The sequence below is a fragment of the Oncorhynchus clarkii genome, chromosome 3, assembly GCF_045791955.1.
Source record: "Oncorhynchus clarkii lewisi isolate Uvic-CL-2024 chromosome 3, UVic_Ocla_1.0, whole genome shotgun sequence".
NCBI classification, from domain to species: Eukaryota; Metazoa; Chordata; class Actinopteri; order Salmoniformes; family Salmonidae; genus Oncorhynchus; species Oncorhynchus clarkii.
In genome coordinates this window covers 17,235,500-17,259,129 of record NC_092149.1, presented here as the reverse complement: position 1 = coordinate 17,259,129, position 23,630 = coordinate 17,235,500, and the positions used below count along the sequence as shown (strand labels likewise).

General features: G+C 45.1%; 1 protein-coding gene across 2 annotated transcripts in view; it reads right to left on the bottom strand.

Annotated features, from left to right (window-relative positions):
* The window catches only part of LOC139389719 (glutamate receptor, ionotropic, kainate 5), a 146,249-nt gene that overhangs the window by 20,166 nt on the left and 102,453 nt on the right, over positions 1-23,630 (bottom strand). The window contains exons 2-10 of one of the 2 annotated variants that reach the window (XM_071136640.1): positions 23,355-23,375; positions 19,711-19,871; positions 19,296-19,460; positions 11,126-11,223; positions 10,559-10,724; positions 7,346-7,524; positions 6,610-6,663; positions 549-707; positions 73-225 (exon numbers count right to left, since the gene is read on the bottom strand). In XM_071136640.1, the coding sequence (XP_070992741.1) occupies positions 73-225; positions 549-707; positions 6,610-6,663; positions 7,346-7,524; positions 10,559-10,724; positions 11,126-11,223; positions 19,296-19,460; positions 19,711-19,822 (1,086 nt within the window). In that variant the 5' untranslated portion in view covers positions 19,823-19,871; positions 23,355-23,375. The remainder of the gene's footprint in view (positions 1-72; positions 226-548; positions 708-6,609; positions 6,664-7,345; positions 7,525-10,558; positions 10,725-11,125; positions 11,224-19,295; positions 19,461-19,710; positions 19,872-23,354; positions 23,376-23,630) is intronic. The other variant, XM_071136631.1, reaches the window with a different exon arrangement.

Below are 23,630 nucleotides of genomic sequence, written 5' to 3'. Positions count from 1 at the left end.
TGAAAGTGAAGTGTGTGGGTTCTTGTGTGTGTTCATGTGCCTGCGCGTGCGTGCGTGCGCGTGTGTACTGACCATGCGTAGGTAGTTCATGAGGCTGGTGCCGTGTTGCCAAATCTGAGGAGAGGTGCAGCTGAGAGGTTTGACTCCAATCTCCTGACTCCTGTTGAGCTCCCTCACCGCCCCCACCACAACGTGCACCGCATCAAACATCAACGCTGACGACAACTGGAGGGGGAGAAGGAGGTGCACCGGGGAAAGAGAGGAGAAATGGGCAGGAGGAGAAGAGAGTTGCAGGAGGGAGGAGAAGAGGGGTGGTGGGTAAGAAATTGCAGGAGGGAGGAAGGGGTTACATGGTTCATAACATAGTAATAACTCTATTCAATTTTGGTGTCTGTATTTGGTGATTCAATGAGACAAGCGTCCGTATGGACCATTTGATACCTACACACCAGGAACTAACACTTGTTACCATACAATTTCTCAGTTAAAACAAGGTATGCATCAGCTGACACAGGGATGTGTGAATGTAACACTCTGGTAGAACATACCGCAGGCCCGGGGTAGATGAGATCACAGCCCTCCCTCCAGGACAGGTTGAGACTCCTGATGAACTCCAGGTAGAATGGATGGGTGGTGTTGAACATGGAGAACCCTATGATGTTGGACTGGTCATCGACTATGTCATCCAGCCTCAGCAGGGGGAAGTCCTGGGAGAGGGTGAGGAGATGATATGTTGGGTGAGTGACATGTATGAAATCTCAGAAACAGAAATAGAGAGTGAAGCAGAGTATGCGCGTACCCCCTTCGACGCATGGGGAGATAGTAGCTCTGTTTTGTACCGGCAAAACTGTGAATATATGTAGAGGCCAGACAACATAGTTCACATTAAACCTTTAAAATGGATAGATCAATATATCCCCAAGAAGCTGGTCAGTTATACACAACAGCAAACCAATCTGTGAGTAAAACGAAGCTGAGACTCAAACCCAACAAGCCATGCCTTCCTTTAGAGGAAAAGACAAAAAACAACTTGGAGACGCAAATGAGAGCAACGAACAGCTGAAGGATATCCAGTTCTCACCAAAACAAACAACAGTTACAATCTGTAAAAAAAAAAAGTAGATTCTATCATGTAAGCTATGCATATACAGGGTGGGCGCGTGGATGAAACAATAAAATTGGCCTTCTGGAAACAAAGGCGCAAACTTTAGAAGATGAACTGGATCAGCTACAAAACAGATCGAGACAAAATAATATGAGAATATTGTCCCTACCAGAAGAAAATAAAAAAGCAGACCTTTCCAGCTATGTGATCAAGATGATATTGGAGGAGCTTAGTTTGGATGTATTACCGGAGGATCTGGAGCGAAGACATCGGATCAGCGTGAAGCAGAAGAATGCTAAATACCCTCACTTGGCAATCTTTAATATGTGGAACTATCAGACCAAATTCAACATTCTGAGGGCACAGGGTTATAAAGAAATCAAGGTCCACGGCCAGTCCATTTGATTCGTCCAGGACCTGTCTTCTAGACTGAGAAACAAACGCAAGCAATTCATTCCGATCAGATAGTCACCGGAGGAAAAAGGAATCAAGTCTCAACTCTGATTCCCGGCAGTACTGTAGGTATGAAAGGGAACTCAGAGAATGGAGTTCACAAGCGCTTATGAAGCCCTGAACAGGCTGCAAGAAACACTTTCAGTTGAAAGAGAGACCAGTGCCATGAAGAGAGGCAGAAGCGGAAAAAAACAGATAAGCACACTAGGTTACAAACAGGGATCGTAAATTGAGACAATATTCCTTCCCCCTCCCGCCAATACAATCTAGACTCTATTGTCCCCAATGAACTGTTCTTCTCTAGGAAGTAACAATTAAATTAGCCAATGCCAATTAGATACATGAACACTGAAAATACAATATAAAAGAGGAAATATAGCATGTAAGTCAACAATTGTAAATAATTGTTCTATCGATGTTTGTTTGTGTGGGCAAGAGGGTGTGAGTGGGTGTATGTGTGGGTATGTGTCTGTGCATATGAATGGGAGAGTGAAGGAGGGTGAATATGAATATGTGTAGGAGGGCGGGAGAACATGGGTGTGCGGGGGCATGGGTATAGGTTGTGTGTGAATGAAGGAGAATGGATGAGTAGTTACAGTACATGTATAGAGGGGTGTAAATGTGTTTGAGAAGCAGCAGGAGACAGCGGTTGGGATACACTTGGCCTGGGTGGGTAAGGGAGGACAATGAGGGGAGGTGGGGACAAGCTTGGCTTGTGGGGGGCAAGGAGGAGCAAAGATGGGAGGTGGGGATAAGCTTGGCTTGGGTGTGGTAAAGGGGTGAGAACAGGGAGGGGGAGGTGGAGAGGGATGCATTTGGTTTGGGAGAGAGAAGGAAGGACGTAATTATAATACAATGTAATTGTATTTCTTTTTTTATGACTTGTAAACTTGTTGTAAAATTGTACAACGTAACCATTTGGTTACTAGTTCAACGCTCTAACCACTAGGCTACCCTGCCTTACATTTAATTTATAAGGTAATACAAACCAACCACAGTACTTAAGTGGCAGTCTTTCTTCAAACGTACAATGTATTATCCACAGTTTTTTTGGTACATTAGGACAGGTGTCAGAGCTAAAAAGCCCTAAAAAGCATAGCCATAGAGCCTCAAGTACTTTGCTTCATGTTTTTTTGTGTGTTTTGTTAAATATCTGCTCAGCCCACACACTCTATATATGTAATGTATACAAAAACTATGTACTGTATTTATACTAGGATCCTTCCATTCTATGGAATGCCTACCGCCCTCATATGTCATGTCTGCTAAAATGTTTTACTTGGTTCTTCAATGATAGAGGGTTAACTTTGATTCTATACATGGCCAACAAAATCCAACTTATCACAGTAAAAGCATATGGTTCTCGAACACTTAAAAGATTGTCAGCAGATGTGGTTTTCTTGCAGAGTAAAACATGTTTAAAGGAGAAATTGAACATTTAAAGAAGAGCTGAGTTGGAGAAGCCTATGCTGCCATGTACTGTAGTAACCGCAGAGATGTAGGCATCCTGATAAATAAGAACACATAATTTTCCCTTGTACCTTACATGGTGAAAAATACACATTGATTTCATTGTACTGTATATCCCACCATAGGAAAATCTGGTGTTTTCTTTATAGAATTTAAGCAATATTAGATCAAATCCAGAAAGGAACTATTATTTTAGCAGCTGACTTAATAAATAATGCATTCGATAAGATTGACAGACTTAGTAATACAAAAGGCAAATTTAAATGTAATCTCTACAAATAATACATTATCTGATGAACTTGCTTTAGAAATGGGCACAAAACAGGGATATCCCCTCTCCCCCCTCCTGTTTGCACTGGCAATTGAACCACTTGCAGAAATAATTTGACAGGACCCAAACGTAACAGATATCAGTATTGGTAAACATGAATATAAACGAAATGTATTTGCAGATGATCTCCTGATATACGTGACAAATATTGAAAACTCAATGCCACCTTTGCTAAAAATATTTTAAAAACACTCAAAAATCTTAGTATTTAAAATTTACATGGAAAAAAGCGAAATAATGTCAAATGATTATTTTATTTTTTTAATAACTCACCATCTACAGCAATCCTTTAAGTGGACCATAAAATGTATACTTACGTTGCTTAATAAGTGACAATATACAACAAATATATAAAGATCATTTCATTCCATTATTCAACAATATGAAAACAAATCTAATTCAATAGAATAATTATCACATAAATCTTACAGGCAAAATAAACCTCTAGAATGGCATGGCCCCCAAAGTTGTATATTTATTTTTGGTAATACCAATTACCCACTGAAGATTTGCTGTTACCAAGTCACTGACGGTTTCCATGCCGTCTTTAAAAAAGTATACTCAGTCATAATAGACTTTATATGGGCTAATAAAAGTAATAGAATAAAAAGGAACGTTTTACGTCTTCCTAAACCTGAGGGTGGTTTTAATATTCCAGACTTGGAATTGTATCAAATCACTACCAAAGGATTTGACTTGCAACATATAGTTGAATGCACTAAAGCAGAACAATGGGTACATATTGAAGAGGCACATGCTCCTCCCCAGAATCTTTTTACTTGTCTATGTTCAAAGGATAAAGGTAAGAACATTAACAACTTCACAGTTAAGAACACTATAACAATATGGAATAAAATGTAACATATTCTACAAGAACCTAAATCACTCCCTAAAAACACAACCTTATGGAACAATCCTTGGATAGCTATTCAGAATTCACCAATAACTTGGTCCACAAGGACAACTAAAGGCATTGGAAACCATAAATGACTTGGTAACAGGAAATACATTTATTTCCATGACAGAATGAAAAAGTAATTTTGGACTGACCGAATGTAGATAGTTTCAAATACATGGAACTTGAAAGTTACATATCATGAAATTTCCATTTGAAATCTTTTGAACATCAGAGCAAACTAATAAAACTACAGTTAACAAACATTTACCATTAATCCAGTTTAATCTAACGTATAGATTCTATTATACAAAATTAATGTGGAAAACTAACAATGATTCAATAATCCATGCTTTCTGGGAATGCTATCAAGTCCAAAAGTTACAGGTGGAGATAGAAAATTGGCTGTCATAAGTATTACAATATAAACTTTTAAGCCTTCTGTCTGCATACTGTATTTAGGTCTCCCGAGTGGCGCAGCGGTTCAAGGCACTGACCGAGAAAAACTAATTGGTACAATTTAAGGCCATGTGACCAACAATAATACAGGCACTAGGGATGGAGGTGTGGCCAGGCACAAGGGATGGAGGTGTGGCCAGGCACTAGGGATGGAGGTGTGGCCAGGCACTAGGGATGGAGGTGTAGCCAGGCACAAGGGATGGAGGTGTGGCCAGGCACTAGGGATGGAGGTGTGGCCAGGCACTAGGGATGGAGGTGTGGCCAGACACTAGGGATGGAGGTGTGGCCAGGCACTAGGGATCGAGGTGTAGCCAGGCACTAGGGCTGGAGGTGTGGCCAGGCACAAGGGATGGAGGTGTGGCCAGGCACTAGGGATCGAGGTGTGGCCAGGCACTAGGGATGGAGGTGTGGCCAGGCACAAGGGATGGAGGTGTGGCTAGGCACTAGGGATGGAGGTGTGGCCAGGCACAAGGGATGGAGGTGTGGCCAGGCACTAGGGATGGAGGTGTGGCCAGGCACTAGGGATGGAGGTGTGGTCAGGCACAAGGGATGGAGGTGTGGCTAGGCACTAGGGATGGAGGTGTGGCCAGGCACAAGGGATGGAGGTGTGAGCATGTAGGACTGGGCAGAGGACATGGAGTTGTTTTTTGTGTGCGTCTGTAACTTGTTTGTTTGTGCATGTTTATATGGTGTGAAATAAATGTAAAAAATAAAAAATACATTTGAGTACATGACCTTTGAAATGTCTTCAGGGTAAATCCATTTGAATTCAATCCATTTTTGACAGCAGCCTTTTTGATTTGATTTCCATACATATTTGCCCATGTAGTGCTTAGAATGTGACTTTTTGGACCTGAATGCCAAAACATTCAAGAGATAAAGGTACTCAAAGTTTACCCATTTTGCATACCCCACCATCCCATGAGACATTTTCATCACTGGAAAAGATAAATGGTTGAGATTTACATCACTTATAATTTCTGAAGATATGTTACCTTTAACCTCAATTATATAAAAAAATATTTAAACTGCTATTTTTTAATACACTATATATATCTTTCAGCCACACCCATTGCTGACAGGTGTATAAAATCGGGCACACGGCCATGCAATCTCCATAGACAAACATTGGCAGCAGAACAGCCTTTCTGAAGAGCTCAGTAGTGACTTTCAACGTGGCACCTTCCCAACAACTCAGTTTGTTCAATTTCTTCCCCGGATTTCATGGTTCGGGCTAGGTCTCGTATTTCCAGCGAAGGGAAATCTTAACGCTACAGCATTCAATGACATTCTAGACACTTTTATGCATCCAACTTTGTTGCAACAGTTTGGGGAAGGCCCTTTCCTGTTTCAGCATGACATTGCCTCTGTGCACAAAGTGAGGTCCATACAGAAATGGTTTGTCGAGATCGGTGTGGAAGAACTTGACTGGCCTGCACAGAGCCCTGACCTCAACCCCATCAAACACCTTTGGGGTGAATTGGAACGCCAACAGCGAGCCAGGCCTAATCGCCCAACATCAGTGCCCGATTTCACTAATGCTCTTGTGGCTGAATGGAAGCAAGTCCCCGCAGCAATGTTCCAACATCTAGTGGAAAGCCTTCCCAGAAGAGTGGAGACTGTTATAGCAGCAAAGGGGGGACCAACTGCATATTAATGCCCATGATTTTGGAATGAGATGTTCAGGGAGCAGGTGTCCACATACTTTTGGTCATGTAGTGTATTTCTCTCTTTGTGTTGTAATGTGTTTCTCCCAGGTGGCACGCCCCTGGCCCCGTCCCTCACACATACCCAGGCACAAAGAAAGGGAGTGGGAAGGAGGTGGAAGGAAGGACACGGAGGAGAGGAAAGGTAGAAAGATGGCAGGAATGCTAAGAGGCGTTGTTGCGTTCTTACCATGGTGGTGAGGATGTACTTGTAAAACGCTGATGTCATCCCCAACTCTGACGCCTGTGGAGAGAGAGAGAGAAGCGAAGGAGGGAGGGGAGACAGAGAGAAGGAGAGTGAGATAGAAAGTAAGAGAGAAGAGGGGGGAAGATATATGTGGTAGTGGTAGGAGACAGAGTGAGGGTGAGAAGGACAGAAGCAGAGAGAGAGAGAGAGAGAGTGAGAGAGAGAGAGAGAGAGAGAGAGAGAGAGAGAGAGAGAGAGAGAGAGAGAGAGAGAGATGACGAGAGAGAGAGAGAGGGGGATGGAAAGAGAGCTTACCACAACCACAGTGTTAAATTGTCAAACTTACACAATAAAGCTTAAGGCAGAGAGTAGACAGAGCAGAGAGAGCAGAGAAGCAGAGAGCAGTGGTAATGCATGTACTGACAGACAGACAGACACAGTTCTATATAAAGGCCAATCTCTGTGTCACTCCTGTGCTCTGACTGCTGTTGCTACAGGCTGTACAATATAAATCAGCATAAGACCTATGGACCCATTATCACCACTGAATATGGATTACCACATGTCAAATAGTCAACCTGTCAATATGATTTCAGCTGCTTAAGATAATTGAACCATTGTTGCTCTCTAAATCAGTCAATAGGTACAACTTCTCAGCCTGATCTCAGATCTGTTTGTGCTCTACATGCGACAACTCGTGTAGCTATTCTATAAAAGCCTTTGAGGCATGACCCCTGACCTTTTTGAGGATGAGGTAGGAGATGGAGGCGTTGGCGTCGATGATGATGGTGGCCACCTTGTCGTCTCGTATCTCCTTTAGCAGAGGGGTGGGATCCAGGCTGTCATCCAGCATCCTGATTGACAGCGTCTCCCTGGAGATCAGGAAGCGCCGCACTAGCTCCTCCAATCGCAGAAGGCCTGAGGGGCGGTGCCGGGTGAGAGCCGGAGAGAAGGGGAAGAGAAGGGATAGAATAACAGAGACATTTTGAGACTTTATTTAACATCCACAAACGAACATGGGATGTTGGAGATTGGCATTGTAAAATGCATAAAAAGTGTGCTATACTGGTAGTTCTAACAAGAGATCCTATAAATCAGGTTCTGGGGAGATTCAATAATTATATTGTGCTAACCCACCATTGTGGCATTGACATAGAATATCTAGAATTTGACATTGTTGCCTATTGCATGCATATTGTATAGCACTGTGAAATGTATCCTATTCTGAGAGAGACAATGTGGTTGAAAGCAATTGAAAAAAACTGACCCACCAATCCACTACGGACGGCCTGGTAATTACTTAGCCACGTACATAGCAACAAGACCCACTAGGGACAAGCCACACAGAAAGCTAAATGAACGTCTACTTCTTTCTCTCCCATTGGCATTCACAATAGCAAATGTTTCCGGTGACGACATGATGCATCAACACATGATGCTTCGTTCCTCAAAGCATTCTGTACTGCATATATACAGTACTGTAGCTAGTCCCTGGGCCAAACACTATGGAAAGGTCCTTGGGGTTTAGAATATAAATTCTAATTCCCATTCTAATTCTATATTCTCTAGTAAAACGCTGCTAGATGAGTAAATAAAAGGAGCTACCAGCGTCTGGGGAGCTTCACAGGGAGCCAGAGGGGAGAGAGAGAAGGGAGGGAGGGACAGGAGGGAGGGAGGGAGGGACAGGAGCCTCCCAGAGAGCAGGCCTGTAAGCAGTGTGGTAATCACTGAACCAGGCCAAAAACGTTAATTAGTTTGAAGGAGGAGAAAAATCAATACTCTCTCTCTAGCTTCCTCTCTCTCTTTATCACACTTTCTCACTAACCTAACCTCTCCTTCTGTCTCTCTCTCTAACTGCTCTCTCTCTTTCGCTAACCTCTCCATCTTTTGCTCTAGCTCTTTTGTATCTCTCTCTCTCTCTCTTTCTTTTCCTATCCTGGTCACTCTCCCCTTTGCTCTCCATCTTCTTTCTCATCATCTCTCCCCTGTCCCTCTATTCCTCTCTCCAGCTCTTGCTTCCTCTCTCTCGATCCCTTTTTACCACCTCCCCCTCTCCTCTCCTTCCTCTGACCTCATCCATCTCATAAAAACTGCATAATGGCACTAGATTAATAGCTGGACGTGACCCATACATAACTAGAGAAGGAAACCTCCCCAAAAACATTTCAGTGAAGAAAAAAAAAGGAAAATGCCTGGAAATCAACATAAAACATCGTTGTCCATGCAGCAACCGAATGGACACTATAAGAAGAAACAACACAACCATCTTGGTCTCCTTGCTTTACTCAACACCACATCTGATATGTGATGGACGGCGGCCCTATCTCTCACACACACACATAACGTCCACTTATCCTGAAAGCCACTCGACGGAGGTAGATGGAAAAATATGAAAACCTGTTGGTTGTAACCATGGTGTGTTAATCGTCTATCTCTCTGCAGCACACTGACTGTATGTACGTGTGTGTGGAGGGAGTCAGGCAGTCAGCCTGTTGAGTGTCAGTTAGCACCTTTTCTGCAGCCATGGCAACCAGCAGCTCGGCACGGCGATAGCTCCCACAGCCAAGTGGGTCAGAGAGTCTGTGGGTAACGGTAACCTTGACAAGATCACTTCCCAGACAAATATAGAGCCTCATCTGCACCGGCAATCACTATATCACCATGACTATCGTACCTGTTGCTTTAAAAACCTCTTCCAAATAGAAAAGCTTTTTGTAAACACATCAAAAAGACACAAGTCTCACATCTCACATCAGCAAATGGAAGGAAGGAAGTAGGCCTGTGTATCACATCAAAATCACTGATCATATCGGTGTGCAATTTCTGATGTATTTCAAAGGGTCTCATGTTCAAAGTGGCAAGTCTATGAAGAGGAGAGGAGCTCTTCATTTTATGAGACTGAAACAGAATTGCAGCTCTTTGGAGCTGTGCATCAATCATTAAATCAATAGTCTGATAGCTCTAACAATTGTAAGTTGCTCTCAGTCTTTATACTGTATCAGGAGCCTGACAGGTGGTTGACTGTCTGGCCAAGTGCTGGAGGATGAGTAAGAGGTAGATACTGTTGGAGTGTGAATTGTATGGACCACGAGTTGTGTTGTTTGCATGTACAGTTTAGTGAACTTTAAGAGCAGCCTGTTAGAATGAGTGTCTAACAGCAGGGGACAGTCATAATCGCCCAGACAGTGTGAACGTGCCAAGATGCCGTGAGCTCGCACAGGGAGTGTGAGTTGCACGAACACACGCACACACACACACGCACACACACACACACACACACACACACACACACACACACACACACACACACACACACACACACACACACACACACACACACACACACACACACACACACACACACACACACACACACACACACACACACACACACACACACACACACACACACACACACACACACACACACAAAGGCACACACACAGCGCCTCCTGAGTGGCGCAGTGGTCCAAGGCAGTGCTAAGGCAGTGCTAGAGACGTCACCACAGGTCCGGGTTCAATCCCGGACTGTGTCGCGACAGGAAAACCCATGAGGCTGCGTACAATTGGCCCAGCGTCATCCGGATTAGGGGAGGGTTTGGTCGGCTGGGATGTCCTTGTCCCATCGTGCTCTAGCCCGGCGTCCGGGTGCATGAAGGCTGACTTCGGTCGACAGCTGTATGGTGTTTCCTCCGACACATTGGTGCGGCTGGCTTCCAGGTTAAGCGAGCAGTGTGTCAAGAAGCAGTGCGGCTTGGCGGGATCATGTTTCGGAAGGACACATGGCTCTCGACCTTCGCCTCTCCAGAGTCCATATGGGAGTTGCAGCGATGGGACAAGACTGTAACTACCAAATGGGGAGAAATAGCAGTAAAACTTTTATAAAAAAAACAACATAATAATTAAAATAAACACACAATTACAACTACATGCGTGTGCACACAGTACTCACACTCGGCCTTGGAGCAGACCAGGCTGGCTGAGGGGTAGCTGAAGGATCGCAGGATGGCTGCCACGGCCAGGCTCATGTCCTCGTTGCTAGGGTACAGACTGACCGAGGCAAAACGTAGGTAGGGCAACCTGGGAGTCTCCTCTGGACCTATCTTTACATGAGGGATCTGGAGAGGAGAGAGGAAAGGAAAGTAGAAGAGGAGGAGGAGGAGAGGAGAGGAGAGGGGAGGGAAGGAGAGTATAAAGGAATTAGCGAGAGAAAGGAAGGCAAAGATAGCAGAGAAGGCAAAGATATCAAAGAACCAGTATAGAAAACATTAAGGAGCGAGAGAGAGATAGAAAGATGGTGGGAGGAAACAGAAATGAGGAGAGGAGGAGAACAGAGTGAGACGGTATAAAAGGCCAAAGGGATTAAAGAGAAAACAGATGGAAGAAGTGGTTGATGGTTAATTACATGAGGAGAGATTCAGGGGAGACTCAATCTCCTGACACTGTAACGATGAACAAGAAGGGTGTGTGAGAGAGAGCGAGAGAGAGAGAGAGAGAGATGCATGTGTGTGCCACTCACCTCCTTCTCTCCGCATATATGACTGACAGTCGAGCCAGAAGCAGGGCTGTTGGCAGGGCCTATCACAGACACCACTCCTTTAGGTAGAATCTGGCACACTGAGAGGAGAGGGAGACAGAGGGACAGAAGTCAACCAGGTGCACTTCTCTTAAAATAAATCACTTTAGTCTGGGTGCTCTGTTAGTCCGGGTGCTCTGTTAGTCCAGGTGCTCTGTTAGTCTAGGTGCTCTGTTAGTCTGGGTGCTCTGTTAGTCTAGGTGCTCTGTTAGTCTGGGTGCTCTGTTAGTCTAGGTGCTCTGTTAGTCTAGGTGCTCTGTTAGTCTGGGTGCTCTGTTAGTCTGGGTGCTCTGTTAGTCTGGGTGCTGTGTTAGTCTGGGTGCTCTGTTAGTCTAGGTGCTCTGTTAGTCTGGGTGCTCTGTTAGTCTGGGTGCTCTGTTAGTCTGGGTGCTGTGTTAGTCTGGGTGCTCTGTTAGTCTGGGTGCTCTGTTAGTCTGTGTGCTCTGTTAGTCTGGGTGCTTTGTTAGTCTGGGTGCTCTGTTAGTCTGTGTGCTCTGTTAGTCTGTGTGCTCTGTTAGTCTGGGTGCTCTGTTAGTCCGGGTGCTCTGTTAGTCCGGGTGCTCTGTTAGTCCGGGTGCTCTGTTAGTCCGGGTGCTCTGTTAGTCTGGGTGCCCTGTTAGTCTGGGTGCTCTGTTAGTCTGGATGCTCTGTTAGTCTGGGTGCTCTGTTAGTCTGGGTGCTCTGTTAGTCTGGGTGCTCTGTTAGTGTTAGTCTGGGTGCTCTGTTAGTGTTAGTCTGGGTGCTCTGTTAGTCTGGGTGCTCTGTTAGTGTTAGTCTGGGTGCTCTGTTAGTGTTAGTCTGGGTGCTCTGTTAGTCTGGGTGCTCTGTTAGTGTTAGTCTGGGTGCTCTGTTAGTGTTAGTCTGGGTGCTCTGTTAGTCTGGGTGCTCTGTTAGTCTGGGTGCTCTGTTAGTCTGGGTGCTCTGTTAGTGTTAGTCTGGGTGCTCTGTTAGTCTGGGTGCTCTGTTAGTGTTAGTCTGGGTGCTCTGTTAGTCTGGGTGCTCTGTTAGTGTTAGTCTGGGTGCTCTGTTAGTCTGGGTGCTCTGTTAGTCTGGGTGCTCTGTTAGTGTTAGTCTGGGTGCTCTGTTAGTCTGGGTGCTCTGTTAGTCTGGGTGCTCTGTTAGTCTGGGTGCTCTGTTAGTCTAGGTGCTCTGTTAGTCTGGGTGCTCTGTTAGTCTGGGTGCTCTGTTAGTGTTAGTCTGGGTGCTCTGTTAGTGTTAGTCTGGGTGCTCTGTTAGTCTGGGTGCTCTGTTAGTGTTAGTCTGGGTGCTCTGTTAGTGTTAGTCTGGGTGCTCTGTTAGTGTTAGTCTGGGTGCTCTGTTAGTCTGGGTGCTCTGTTAGTGTTAGTCTGGGTGCTCTGTTAGTCTGGGTGCTCTGTTAGTGTTAGTCTGGGTGCTCTGTTAGTCTGGTGGGAATGTATTTCTATCTTTTTGTCTGTTGCTATAAATGTTGAAGTGCAGTCTATTGTTTCTAATGCTTGTGGACCTCAGAACTCTTACTCACTCCTTGTTTTCTTGTTTAGAAAAGTGTTTAACACTCTGGCTTGGTTCCATTATGCCACCTTCCCTTCACGGGCAGAGGGAAGGGAGTGAGTTTGTAGAGTGGAACCTAGCCATTGCCTACACCTTAAAATTATCTATTTTCCTTTGTGACTACTGATGGGGAAAGGTTGGAAACATAGCAGCAAGGTGGAAACTCCATCTTGCCTACTGTTAGGGCGTGTTCAGTCTGTCAGTCAGTCTGTAAGTCGGTCTGTTCTGTCTCATAGTTAACATATTGCTCAATGATCAGCTCCTGTTACTGATCAATGCCACTGACATACTGATTAAGGCCAACATGTCTTCCTGCCACACTGCACTGTGTCACAGTAACCATGGTTGTTGAACCTAGACAGTAACAGGGACACGAGAGTCAATGATTGACAGGGGGCAATAATCGCACACATCATGGGGCTACAGTAAGTACAGTGGCTTGCGAAAGTATTCACCCCCTTGGAATTTTTCTATTTTGTTGCCTTACAACCTGAAATTAAAATGGATTGTTTGGGGGATTGTATAATTTGACTCACACAACATGCCTACCACTTTGAAGATGCAAAATATCTTTCATTGTAAAACAAACAAGAAATAAGACACACAAAAAAACAGAAAACTTAAGAGTGCATAACTATTCATCCCCTGAAGGAGCTTTGCAGCTCCTTCAGGGTTATCTTTGGTCTCTTTGTTGCCTCTCTAATTAATTCCCTCCTTGCCTGGTTTGTGAGTTTTGGTGGGCAGCCCTCTCTTGGCAGGTTTGTTGTGGTGCCATATTCTTTCAATTTTTTAATAATGGATTTAATGGTGCTCCGTGGGATGTTTAAAGTTTCTGATATTTATTTTCGAATCCAACCCTGGTCTGTACTTCTCCACAACTTTGTCACTGACTTGTTTGGCGCGCTCCTTGGTCTTCATGGTGTTGCAGATTCTGGGGCCTTTCAGAACAGGTGTATTTATACTGAGATCATGCAAAAGATCATGTGACACTTAGATTGCACACAGGTGGACTTTATTTAACTAATTATGTGACTTCTGAAGGTAATTGGTTGCACCAGATCTTATTTAGGGGCTTCATAGCAAAGGGGGTGAATACATATGCACACAGCACTTTTCAGTTTTCTATCTTTTAGAATTTTTTTAGAATTTTTTTCATTTAATTTCACCAATTTGGACTATTTTGTATATGTCCATTACATGAAATCCAAATGAAAATCTATTTAAATTACTGGTTGTAATGCAACAAAATAGGAAAAATGCCAAGCTGGATGAATACTTTTGCAAGGCACTGTTTATGGTGCATCTTCATGTCAGTTCTGCTGAAGGTAATGAGATGAGGAGAGGAAGCTGCTTCAGACTACTGAGATTCACCCTGGGCTCCATTTCAATCCTCTACATCTCTCCATCCTCATCATCCATAACCTCTGGCGTGTGTGTGTGTGTGTGTGTGTGTGTGTGTGTGTGTGTGTGTGTGTGTGTGTGTGTGTGTGTGTGTGTGTGTGTGTGTGTGTGTGTGCGCATGTGTCTCATACAGCTACAGCTATAAGATGAGGCCTGTGATCCAAGGACCCTGATGGCAAATACGCCTGTCAGAGTGTCCTGCCCACTGGTCAAGGACGCACACACACACACACACACACACACACACACACACACACACATGAATAAAGCCACACACAAGCACACACACATTAATAAGTCCATACACATGCACACACACACACACACACACACATACACACATACACACACATGAATAAAGCCACACACAAGCATGTACACATGAATAAATCCACACACAAGCACACACACAAATTAATAAATCCACACACACACACACACACACACACACACACACACACACACATGAATAAAGCCACACACAAGCACACACACATGAAGAAATCCACACACAAGCACACACACACACATACTGTACTGTACATTCACACACGTCCACGCACAGTCACTTCTCCCTCCAGCTCGCTGTGGCCAGCGGCAGGGTGGTGACTTCTTGCAACGGGAACAGCGAGTGTCTGTATCTTGATAGAAGTCATTGGTCTGTGAGCTAATACACATAAACTACTGAATGAAATCCTCAATCTGTTTTGTAAATAAAGCCTGTAGTACTGGTATTACTGTTCAGTACTGGTCTGTACTGGTATTACTGGTCTGTATGGGTCTGTACTGGTATTACTGTTCAGTACTGGTCTGTACTGGTATTACTGGTCTGTACGGGTCTGTACTCGTATTACTGTTCAGTACTGGTCTGTACTGGTATTACTGGTCAGTAATGGTCTGTACTCGTATTACTGGTCTGTACTGGTATTACAAGTCAGTACTGATCTGTACTGGTATTACAAGTCAGTACTGATCTGTGCTGGTCTGTACTGATAATTCTGATCAGTATTGGTCTGCACTGGTCTGTACTGGTCAGTACTGGTCTGTACTGGTATTACTGGTCAGTAGTGGTCAGTACTGGTCTGTACTGATATTACGGGTCAGTAATGGTTAGTACTGGGTACTGGTCTGTACTGAGATGTACTGGTATTACTAGTCAGTACTGGTCTGTACTGGTAAAACTGGTCAGTACTGGTCTGTACTGGTATGACTGTTCTGTTCTGGTCTGTACTGATATTACTGGTCAGTACTGGTCTGTACTAGTATTACTGATCAGTACTTGTCTGTACTGGTATTATTACTGGTCAGTACTGGTCAGACTTATAGATGACCTGGAGCCAGTGGGCTTGGCAACGAATACGAAACGAGGGCCAGCCAACGAGAGCATACAAGTCGCAGTGGTGGGTAGAAGATGGGACTTTGGTGACAAAACGGATGGCACTGTGATAGACTACATCCAATTTGCTGAGTAGAGTGTTGGAGGCAATTTTATAAATTACATCGCCGAAGTCAAGGATCGGTAGGATAGGATAGGAAGGCTTTGTTGCAAAAATGGAAGCCGATTCTAGATTTCATTTTGGATTGGAGATGCTTAATGTGAGTCTGGAAAGATAGTTTAAAGTCTAACTAGACACCTAGGTATTTGTAGTTATCCACATATTCTAAGTCAGAACCGTCCAGAGTAGTGATTCTAGTCGGGCGGGTGCGGGCAGCGATCGGTTGAAGAGCATGCATTTAGTTTGACTAGCGTTTAAGAGCAGTTGGAGGCCACGGAAGGAGTGTTGTATGGCATTGAAGCTCATTTGGAGGTTTGTTAACACAGTGTCCAAAGAAGGGCCAGTATACAGAATGGTGTCGTCTGCATAGAGGTGGATCAGAGAATCACCAGCAGCAAGAGCGACTTCATTGATGTATACAGACAAAATAGTCGGCCCGAGAATTGAACCATGTGGCACCCCCATAGAGACTGCCAGAGGTCTGGACAACAGGCCGTCCGATTTGACACACCGAACTCTATCTGAGAAGTAGTTGGTGAACCTACTGCCGATAAGAATTTGGTGATTGACAGAGTTGAAGCCTTGGCCTGGTCGATGAAGACGGCTGCACAATACTGTCTTCTATCGATGGCAGTCATGATATCATTTAGGACCTTGAGCATGGCTGAGGTGCACCCATGACCAGCTCGGAAACCAGATTGCATAGCGGAAAAGGTACGGTAGGATTGTAAATGGTCGGTGATCTGTTTGTTAACTTGGCTTTTGAAGACGTTAGAAAGGCAGGGAAGGATATATATAGTTCTGTAACAATTTGGGTCTAGAGTGTCTCCCCCTTTGAAGAGGTGGATGACCGCGGCAGTTTTCCAATCTTTATGGATCTCAGACGATACGAGAGAGAGGTTGAACAGGCTTTCTAAAATCTTAGAAAGAGAGGGTCCAGATTATCTAGCCCAGCTGATTTGTAGGGTTCCAGATTTTGCAGCTCTTTCAGAACATCAGCTATCTGGATTTGGGTGAAGGAGAAGCGGGGGGGCTTGGGCAAGTTGCGGCAGGGGGTGCCGAAATGTTGGCCAAGGTAGAGTTAGCCAGGTGGAAAGCATGGCCAGCCATGGAAAAATGCTTATTGAAATGTTCAATTATCGTAGATTTATCGGTGGTGACAGTGTTTCCTAACCTCAGTGCAGTTGGCAGCTGGGAGGAGGTGCTCTTATTCTCCATGGACTTTACAGTGTCCCAAAAACTTTTGGAATTTGTGCTACAGGATGCAAATTTCTGTTTGAAAAAGCTAGCCTTTGCTTTCCTAACTGACTGAGTATATTGGTTCCTAACTTCCCTGAAAAGTTGCATATCGCGGGGGCTATTCGATGCTAATGCAGTACACCACAGGATGTTTTTGTACTGGTCAAGGGCAGTCAAATCTGGAGTGAACCAAGGGCTACATCTGTTCTTAGTTCTATATTTTTTAAATGGGGCAAGCTTATTTAAGATGGTGAGGAAAGCACTTTTAAAGAACAACCAGGCATCCTCTACTGATGGGACGAGGTCAATATCCTTCCAGGATACTCGGGCCAGGTCAATTAGAAAGGCCTGCTTTACGAAGTATTTTAGGGAGCGTTTGACAGTGATGAGGGGTGGTTGTTTGTCCGCGGACCCATTACGGACGCAGGCAATGAGGCAGTGATCGCTGAGATCCTGGTTGAAGACAGCAGATGTGTATTTAGAGTGCAAGTTGGTCAGCATGATATCTATGAGGGTGCCGTGTTTACGGATTTAGGGTTGTACCTGGTAGGTTCCTTGATCATTTGTGAGATTGAGGGCATCTAGCTTAGATTGTAGGAAGGTCGGGGTGTTAAGCATATCCCAGTTTAGGTCACCTAACTCTACGAACTCTGAAATAAATGAGGGGCAATCAATTCACATATGGTGTCCAGGGCACAGCTGGGGGCTGAGGGGGGTCTATAACAAGTTACCTCATTGAGAGACTTATATCTGGAAAGGTGGATTTTTAAAAGTAGAAGCTCAAACTGTTTGGGTACAGACCTGGATAGTATGACAGAACTCTGCAGACTCTATTTCTGCAGTAGATTGCAACTCTGCCCCTTTGGCATTTCTATCTTGACAGGAAATGTTGTAGTTGGAGATGGAAATTTCAGAATTTTTGGTGGCCTTCCTGAGCCCGGATTCAGACACGGCTAGGACATCAGGGTTGGCGGAGTGTGCTAGGGCAGTGAATAATACAAACTTAGGGAGGACGCTTCTGATGTTAACATGTATGAAACCAAGGCTTTTACGGTTACAGAAGTCAACAAATGAGAGAGCCTGGGGAATAGGTGTAGTACTGGGCCCTACAGAGCCTGGGTTAACCTCTACATCACCAGAGGAACAGAGGAGGAGTAGGATATGGGTACGGCTAAAAGCTATAAGAACTGGTCGTCTAGTGCGCATGGAACAGAGAATCAAAGGAGCAGATTTCTGGGCGTGGTAGAATAGATTCAGGGCATAATGTACAGACAAGGGTATGGTAGGATATGAGTACAGTGGAGGTTAACCTAGGCGTTGAGTGACGATGAGAGAGGTTGCATCTCTGGCGGCACCAGTTAAGCCAGGTGAGGCTCCGCATGTGTGGGGGGTGGGACAAGAGAGCTATCTAAGGCATGTTGTGCGGGACTGGGGGTTCTACAGTGAAATAAAACAATAAGAACTAGCTGAGACAGCAGTAGACAAGGCATATGGACATTAGAGAGAGGCATAAAGAAATCGCACGTGTTGATCGGGAGAGCTAAGACAACAACGGGTAAATGCTGATGAATGGGCAGAGTGGGTCAGTTAGGTACATAGAGGACCTGAGTTCGAGGCTGGGGCCGACAGATAAACAGAATGAGGTACCATGTTATTGAAACAGTCCAACGGGCATCAGCTGTGTAGCCGAGGGATCATAGGATCCATTGAGCGGCAATAGGTGAGTCTGGGAGCCGTTCGGTAGTTGCTACTACGCTAGGCGAGCGGGAGACACAGCTAGCAGATGGGTCTTCGGCGACATCGCCAATTGGCCTGTTGAAACCACATCGGACAATTACGTCGGGAGACCAGTCGTGATGGATCTGCGGGGCTCTGTGTGGACAAGAAAGGGTCCAGGCCAATTGGCAAAGAGGCATTGTAGCCCAATAATTACCTGGTATATGGGCCTAGCTCGAGGCTAGCTCAAGGCTAACTGATGCTTGCTTCGGGACAGAGGTTTAAGCTAACAGTAATCACTCGGTTGTGATGTGGCAGAGAGAAGCAATCCGATATGCTCTGGGTTGATATCGTGCTGTTCAGACTGGCAGGTATTGTCCGAGCTAAAGCTGGCTGGTGTCCGAGCTAAAGGTGAAGACCGCTAACCGTGGCTAACAATAATGAATAGCTAATAGCTAGTTAGCTGGCTAGCTCCTGATGGCGGTTCCAGTTATAAGGAATAAAAATAGCAAAGCCGTACCACATTGGGTGAGGCAGGTTGCAGGAAAGGTTGCAGGAAAGTTTGTAGGAAAGTATATTTAGTTCGTAGATAGAAAGTGAGATTAAAATACAAAAAAAGGACTATATACATGGGATAAGACATAGACAAACACAAAGACAGACTGCTACGCCATCTTGGATTTGCAGCCTAGTCAGTACTGGTCTTAGTGGTCTGTAATGGTGTTACTCACTGGTGTCAGTGGTCTCATACTGGGAGTCCCTCTGCAGTTCGAATATGTCCACCTCCACACGGGCTCTAGCCCCTCCCTCCATCACACTGTTGATGTTCTCCCTGGCCAGGGCCAGAGCCAGCCGCTCCCCACGCCCACACACTGACTGGTCATCCAGGATCGCAGCTACATGGGGAGGGAGGGAGATGGAGATATGGAACGGGAGAAAACATTGATGTTACTCACCATTAGACAATAAGACAAAAAGAGAGGAGACAAGCAGAGTATTTACGAGGGGTGTGAAGGCCAGATGAGTGAGTGGGTGTGTCCTGATGGAGGGGGGTGAGACACCGGGGGAGGAGAGGGAGACAGACACCTGAGGGTCATCAAGGGATGGAAAGAAGGATGGATGGATGATTGATAGATGGACACTCACCCATCCGGACGGAGGAGAGCAGGGCGGCCTGGCTTCCGGAGCGTGGTGCCATGGTAACTAGCAGGAAGGAGGAGAAGTGTATCGACAGCAGCAGCGCTGGCAGAGCCGGCATCTTCTACTGCTCCTCATGGAGAACGGTCTGCTGGCTGCCTGCTCGCCACCTAAAGGACGGGAGGATACGTTACAACACCAAAATATACACAAACACACAGACACACACTCACAAACACACATACATGCACACACAATCGTTCTCACTCTGTGCACACATCTGTAGCGCCAATGGTTAAATCTTTATTTAAAGAGCTTGTTATGATCACAAGACCCACACATTAAAACACACACAGCTCTGCTCTGCCTGCTGCAAAACCACCCTCACTCACTCTGAGTGACAACCCCCATTCTAAGTGACAATTTAATGTGTGTGTGAGAACAGACAAGAAGATAAAGCGTATGTGTGTGGTGTATAGCGTCTTGTTTCTGCTCACCGTCAGCTGGTCATGACCCTCAGTTTGACCTCTGAGATGGAGATGTGTGTGATGTGTGTCTGGTATATGTGTGAGTTGGAGATGAGTCACCTTTGAGCCTGTAGGCACAACACAGCAGCTTGACTGCTTCTATCTGACCCCTGGGAGGTAAGAATGTTTTGCCTCTTCATCTCTCTTCCCTCCCTCCTTGCCTTCATTTCCCTTCACGCTTGTCTTTTTTACTCTCCCTCCCTTTCTCCCTCTCCCCCTAGGCTCTCCCTTTCTCCCTCTCCCCTTTAGCTCTCCCTTTCTCCCTCTTCCCCTTAGCTCTCCCTTTCTCCCTTTCTCCCTCTCCCCCTAGGCTCTCCCTTTCTCCCTCTCCCCTTTAGCTCTCCCTTTCTCCCTCTTCCCCTTAGCTCTCCCTTTCTCCCTCTCCCCCTTAGCTCTCCCTTTCTCCCTCTCCCCCGTAGCTCTCCCTTTCTCCCTCTCCCACTTAGCTCTCCCTTTCTCCCTCTTCCCTGTAGCTCTTCCTTTCTCCCTCTCCCCCTAGGCTCTCCCATTCTTTTATTGTTCTCTCACATCAAGTAGCTGTCTGACTTCATCCTACCCTCCTGCCCCACACACACCGTTCACTCCTCCAGGTCCATCTCCCTTCAGCAGCCCCATAGCAGACTAAACACTACGGGTGACAGGACTTTCAGTTGTGCAGCCCCTCAGCTGTGGAACAAACTTCCAGTCACTGTCAGGGCTGCAGAGTCTCTGGACTCGTTTAAGGCGTAGCTAAAGACTGAGCAATTCAGAAACGCTTTCAAGGACCTACAGTATGAGTCAAAGGTTTGGACACACCTACTCATTCAAGGGTTTTTCTTTATTTTGACTATTTTCTACATTGTAGAATAATAATAAAGACATCAAAACTATGAAATAACACATATGGAATCATGTAGTAACCAAAAAAGTGATAAACAAATCAAATAAATTCTTCAAAGTATCCACCCTTTGCCTTGATGACAGCTTTGCACATTCTAGGAATTCTCTCAATCAGCTTCACGAGGTAGTCACCTGAAATGCATTTCAATTAACAGGTGTTCCTTGTTAAAAGTACATTTGTGGAATTTAATTCCTTCTTAATGCGTTTGAGCTAATCAGTTGTGTTGTGACAAGGTAAGGTTGATATACAGTAGATAGCCCTATTTGGGAAAATGCCAAGTCCATATTATGGCAAGAGCAACTCAAATAAGCAAAGAGAAAGGACAGTCCATCATTACTTTAAGACATTAAGGTCAGTCATTGCGGAAAAAAAGTGCAGTCGCAAAAATCATCAAGCTCTATGATGAAACTGGTTCTCATGAGGACCACCACAGGAAAGGAAGACCCAGAGTTACCTCTGCTGCAGAGAATCATTTCCTTAGAGTTAACTGCACCTCAGATTGTAGCCCAAATAAATGCTTCACAGAGTTCAAGTAACAGACACATCTCAACGTCAATTGTTCAGAATAGACTGCGTGAATCAGGCCTTCATGGTCAAATTGCTGCAAAGAAACCACTAATAAAGAAAACATATATTAAGAAGACTTGCTTGGGCCAATAAACACGAGCAATGCACATTAGACTGGTGGAAATCTGTCCTTTGGTCTGATGAGTCCAAATTTGAGATTTTTTGGTTCTAACCACCGAGTCTTTGTGAGATAGCAGAGTAGGTGATCTCCCCATGTGTGGTTCCAACCGTGAAGCGTGGAGGTGTGAAGGTGTCGGGGTGCTTTGCTGGTGACACTGTCAATGATTTATTTAGAATTCAAGGCACACTTAAACAGCATGGCTACCACAGCATTCTGCAGCAATACACCATCCCATCTTGTTTGCTCTAAGGACTATAATTTGTTTTTCAACAGGACAAAGGCTGTGTAAGGGCTATTTGACCAAGAAGGAGAGTGAAGGAGTGTTGCATCAGATGACCTGGCCTCCACAATCACCCGACCTCAACCCAATTGAGATGGTTTGGACCACAGAGTGAAGGAAAAACTAGTTGAGAGAATGCCAAGATTGTGCAAAGCTGTCATCAAGGCAAAGTGTGGCTTCTTCGATGAATCTAAAATCTACAATATTTGTTGATTTGTTTAACACTTTTTTGGTTACTACATGATTCCATATGTATTATTTAATAGTTTTCATGTTTTCACTATTATTATACAATGTAGAAAATAGTCCAAATAAAGAAAAACCCTTGAATAGGTAGGTGTGTCCAAACTTTTGATTGGCACTGTATGTTAGTTCAGTTCTCCTGTCCACTGGATCTGATGCCTTGGGTATGAGAAAAGCACTTTACAAATTAAATGAACTATCACTCACCTTTCTCACTGTCATTCCCTTGCTAGAATCAGTGAGTGAGTGAGTGAGTGAGTGAGTGAGTGAGTGCATGTAATGTTCCACCAGGTCACACTGTTCCTGTCATTAGGCTCAGGTAGTGTTGATATCAGAACACTGAAGCCGTTATGCAAGAGGTTACACACACACAGACGTCACAGTGAGACCACTGCCACATGCTGCTCTGTCATCCTGCCACTCTGCTCTCTGGATCTGACTGAGTTGTGTAATGAAGTGTGTCCTGTAATATATTGTATTTCCTGTATTGTGAATAGACACACTGCACCACACATCTATTCTAAAGAACTGGACCTGGAGTCAGAACAGCTGCTCCCCTTTTCTCAATCTATCTTCACAACGCCAGAGTTAGTGGGTGTTTGTGTGTGTGTGTGTGGGGTGGGGTGGGGGGTCTGTGTGTCTGAGTGTCTGTATGTGGGGGTAATCGGTGTGTGTCGGTATGTCACTATCCATGCTTGTGTATGCCTGCATATGTGTGTGCCAGCCAATGTATGTGTGCACACGTGTGTGTCAGTGACTGCAGTACAGTTTGTGTGTGCGTGTGTGTGTGTGTGTGTGATGGCATATTGATCGAGGGCAGCTGAAGTGGCATTCAATCAAAACAATGGCGGATCTGTCAGCATTCCACAGGATGCATCTGATTGGCTATTACCAGGGAGCAGATTGCACTGATGACCAATAAGGTCTTGGCTTAGCCCCTGAGCGTGACCAATGATTGGATGGAGTCGGTGCTATTTCACTGTTATTGAGAACTATTGACAGGGCTGGAGAGAGAAGATTAGTCCACAACTACACCTTTCCATCTGTCTCCAAGGCCTGTAGGAAAGACACAAGGAGAGAAGGAGAGAGAGAGAGAAGAAGAGAGGGAGAGGGAGAAGGCGAAGGAGTGAGAGAGAGAGAGAGAGGGGGGGAGAGACGGCAAAGGAGAGAGAGCAAGAGTGAGAGAGCGAGAGCGAGAAAGAGAGAAGGAGAGAAGGAAAGAGAAGGAGAGAGAGAGAAGGCGAATGAGAGAGACAGAGAGAGAGAGAGAGAGAGAGAGAGAGAGAGAGAGAGAGAGAGAAAGAGAAAGAG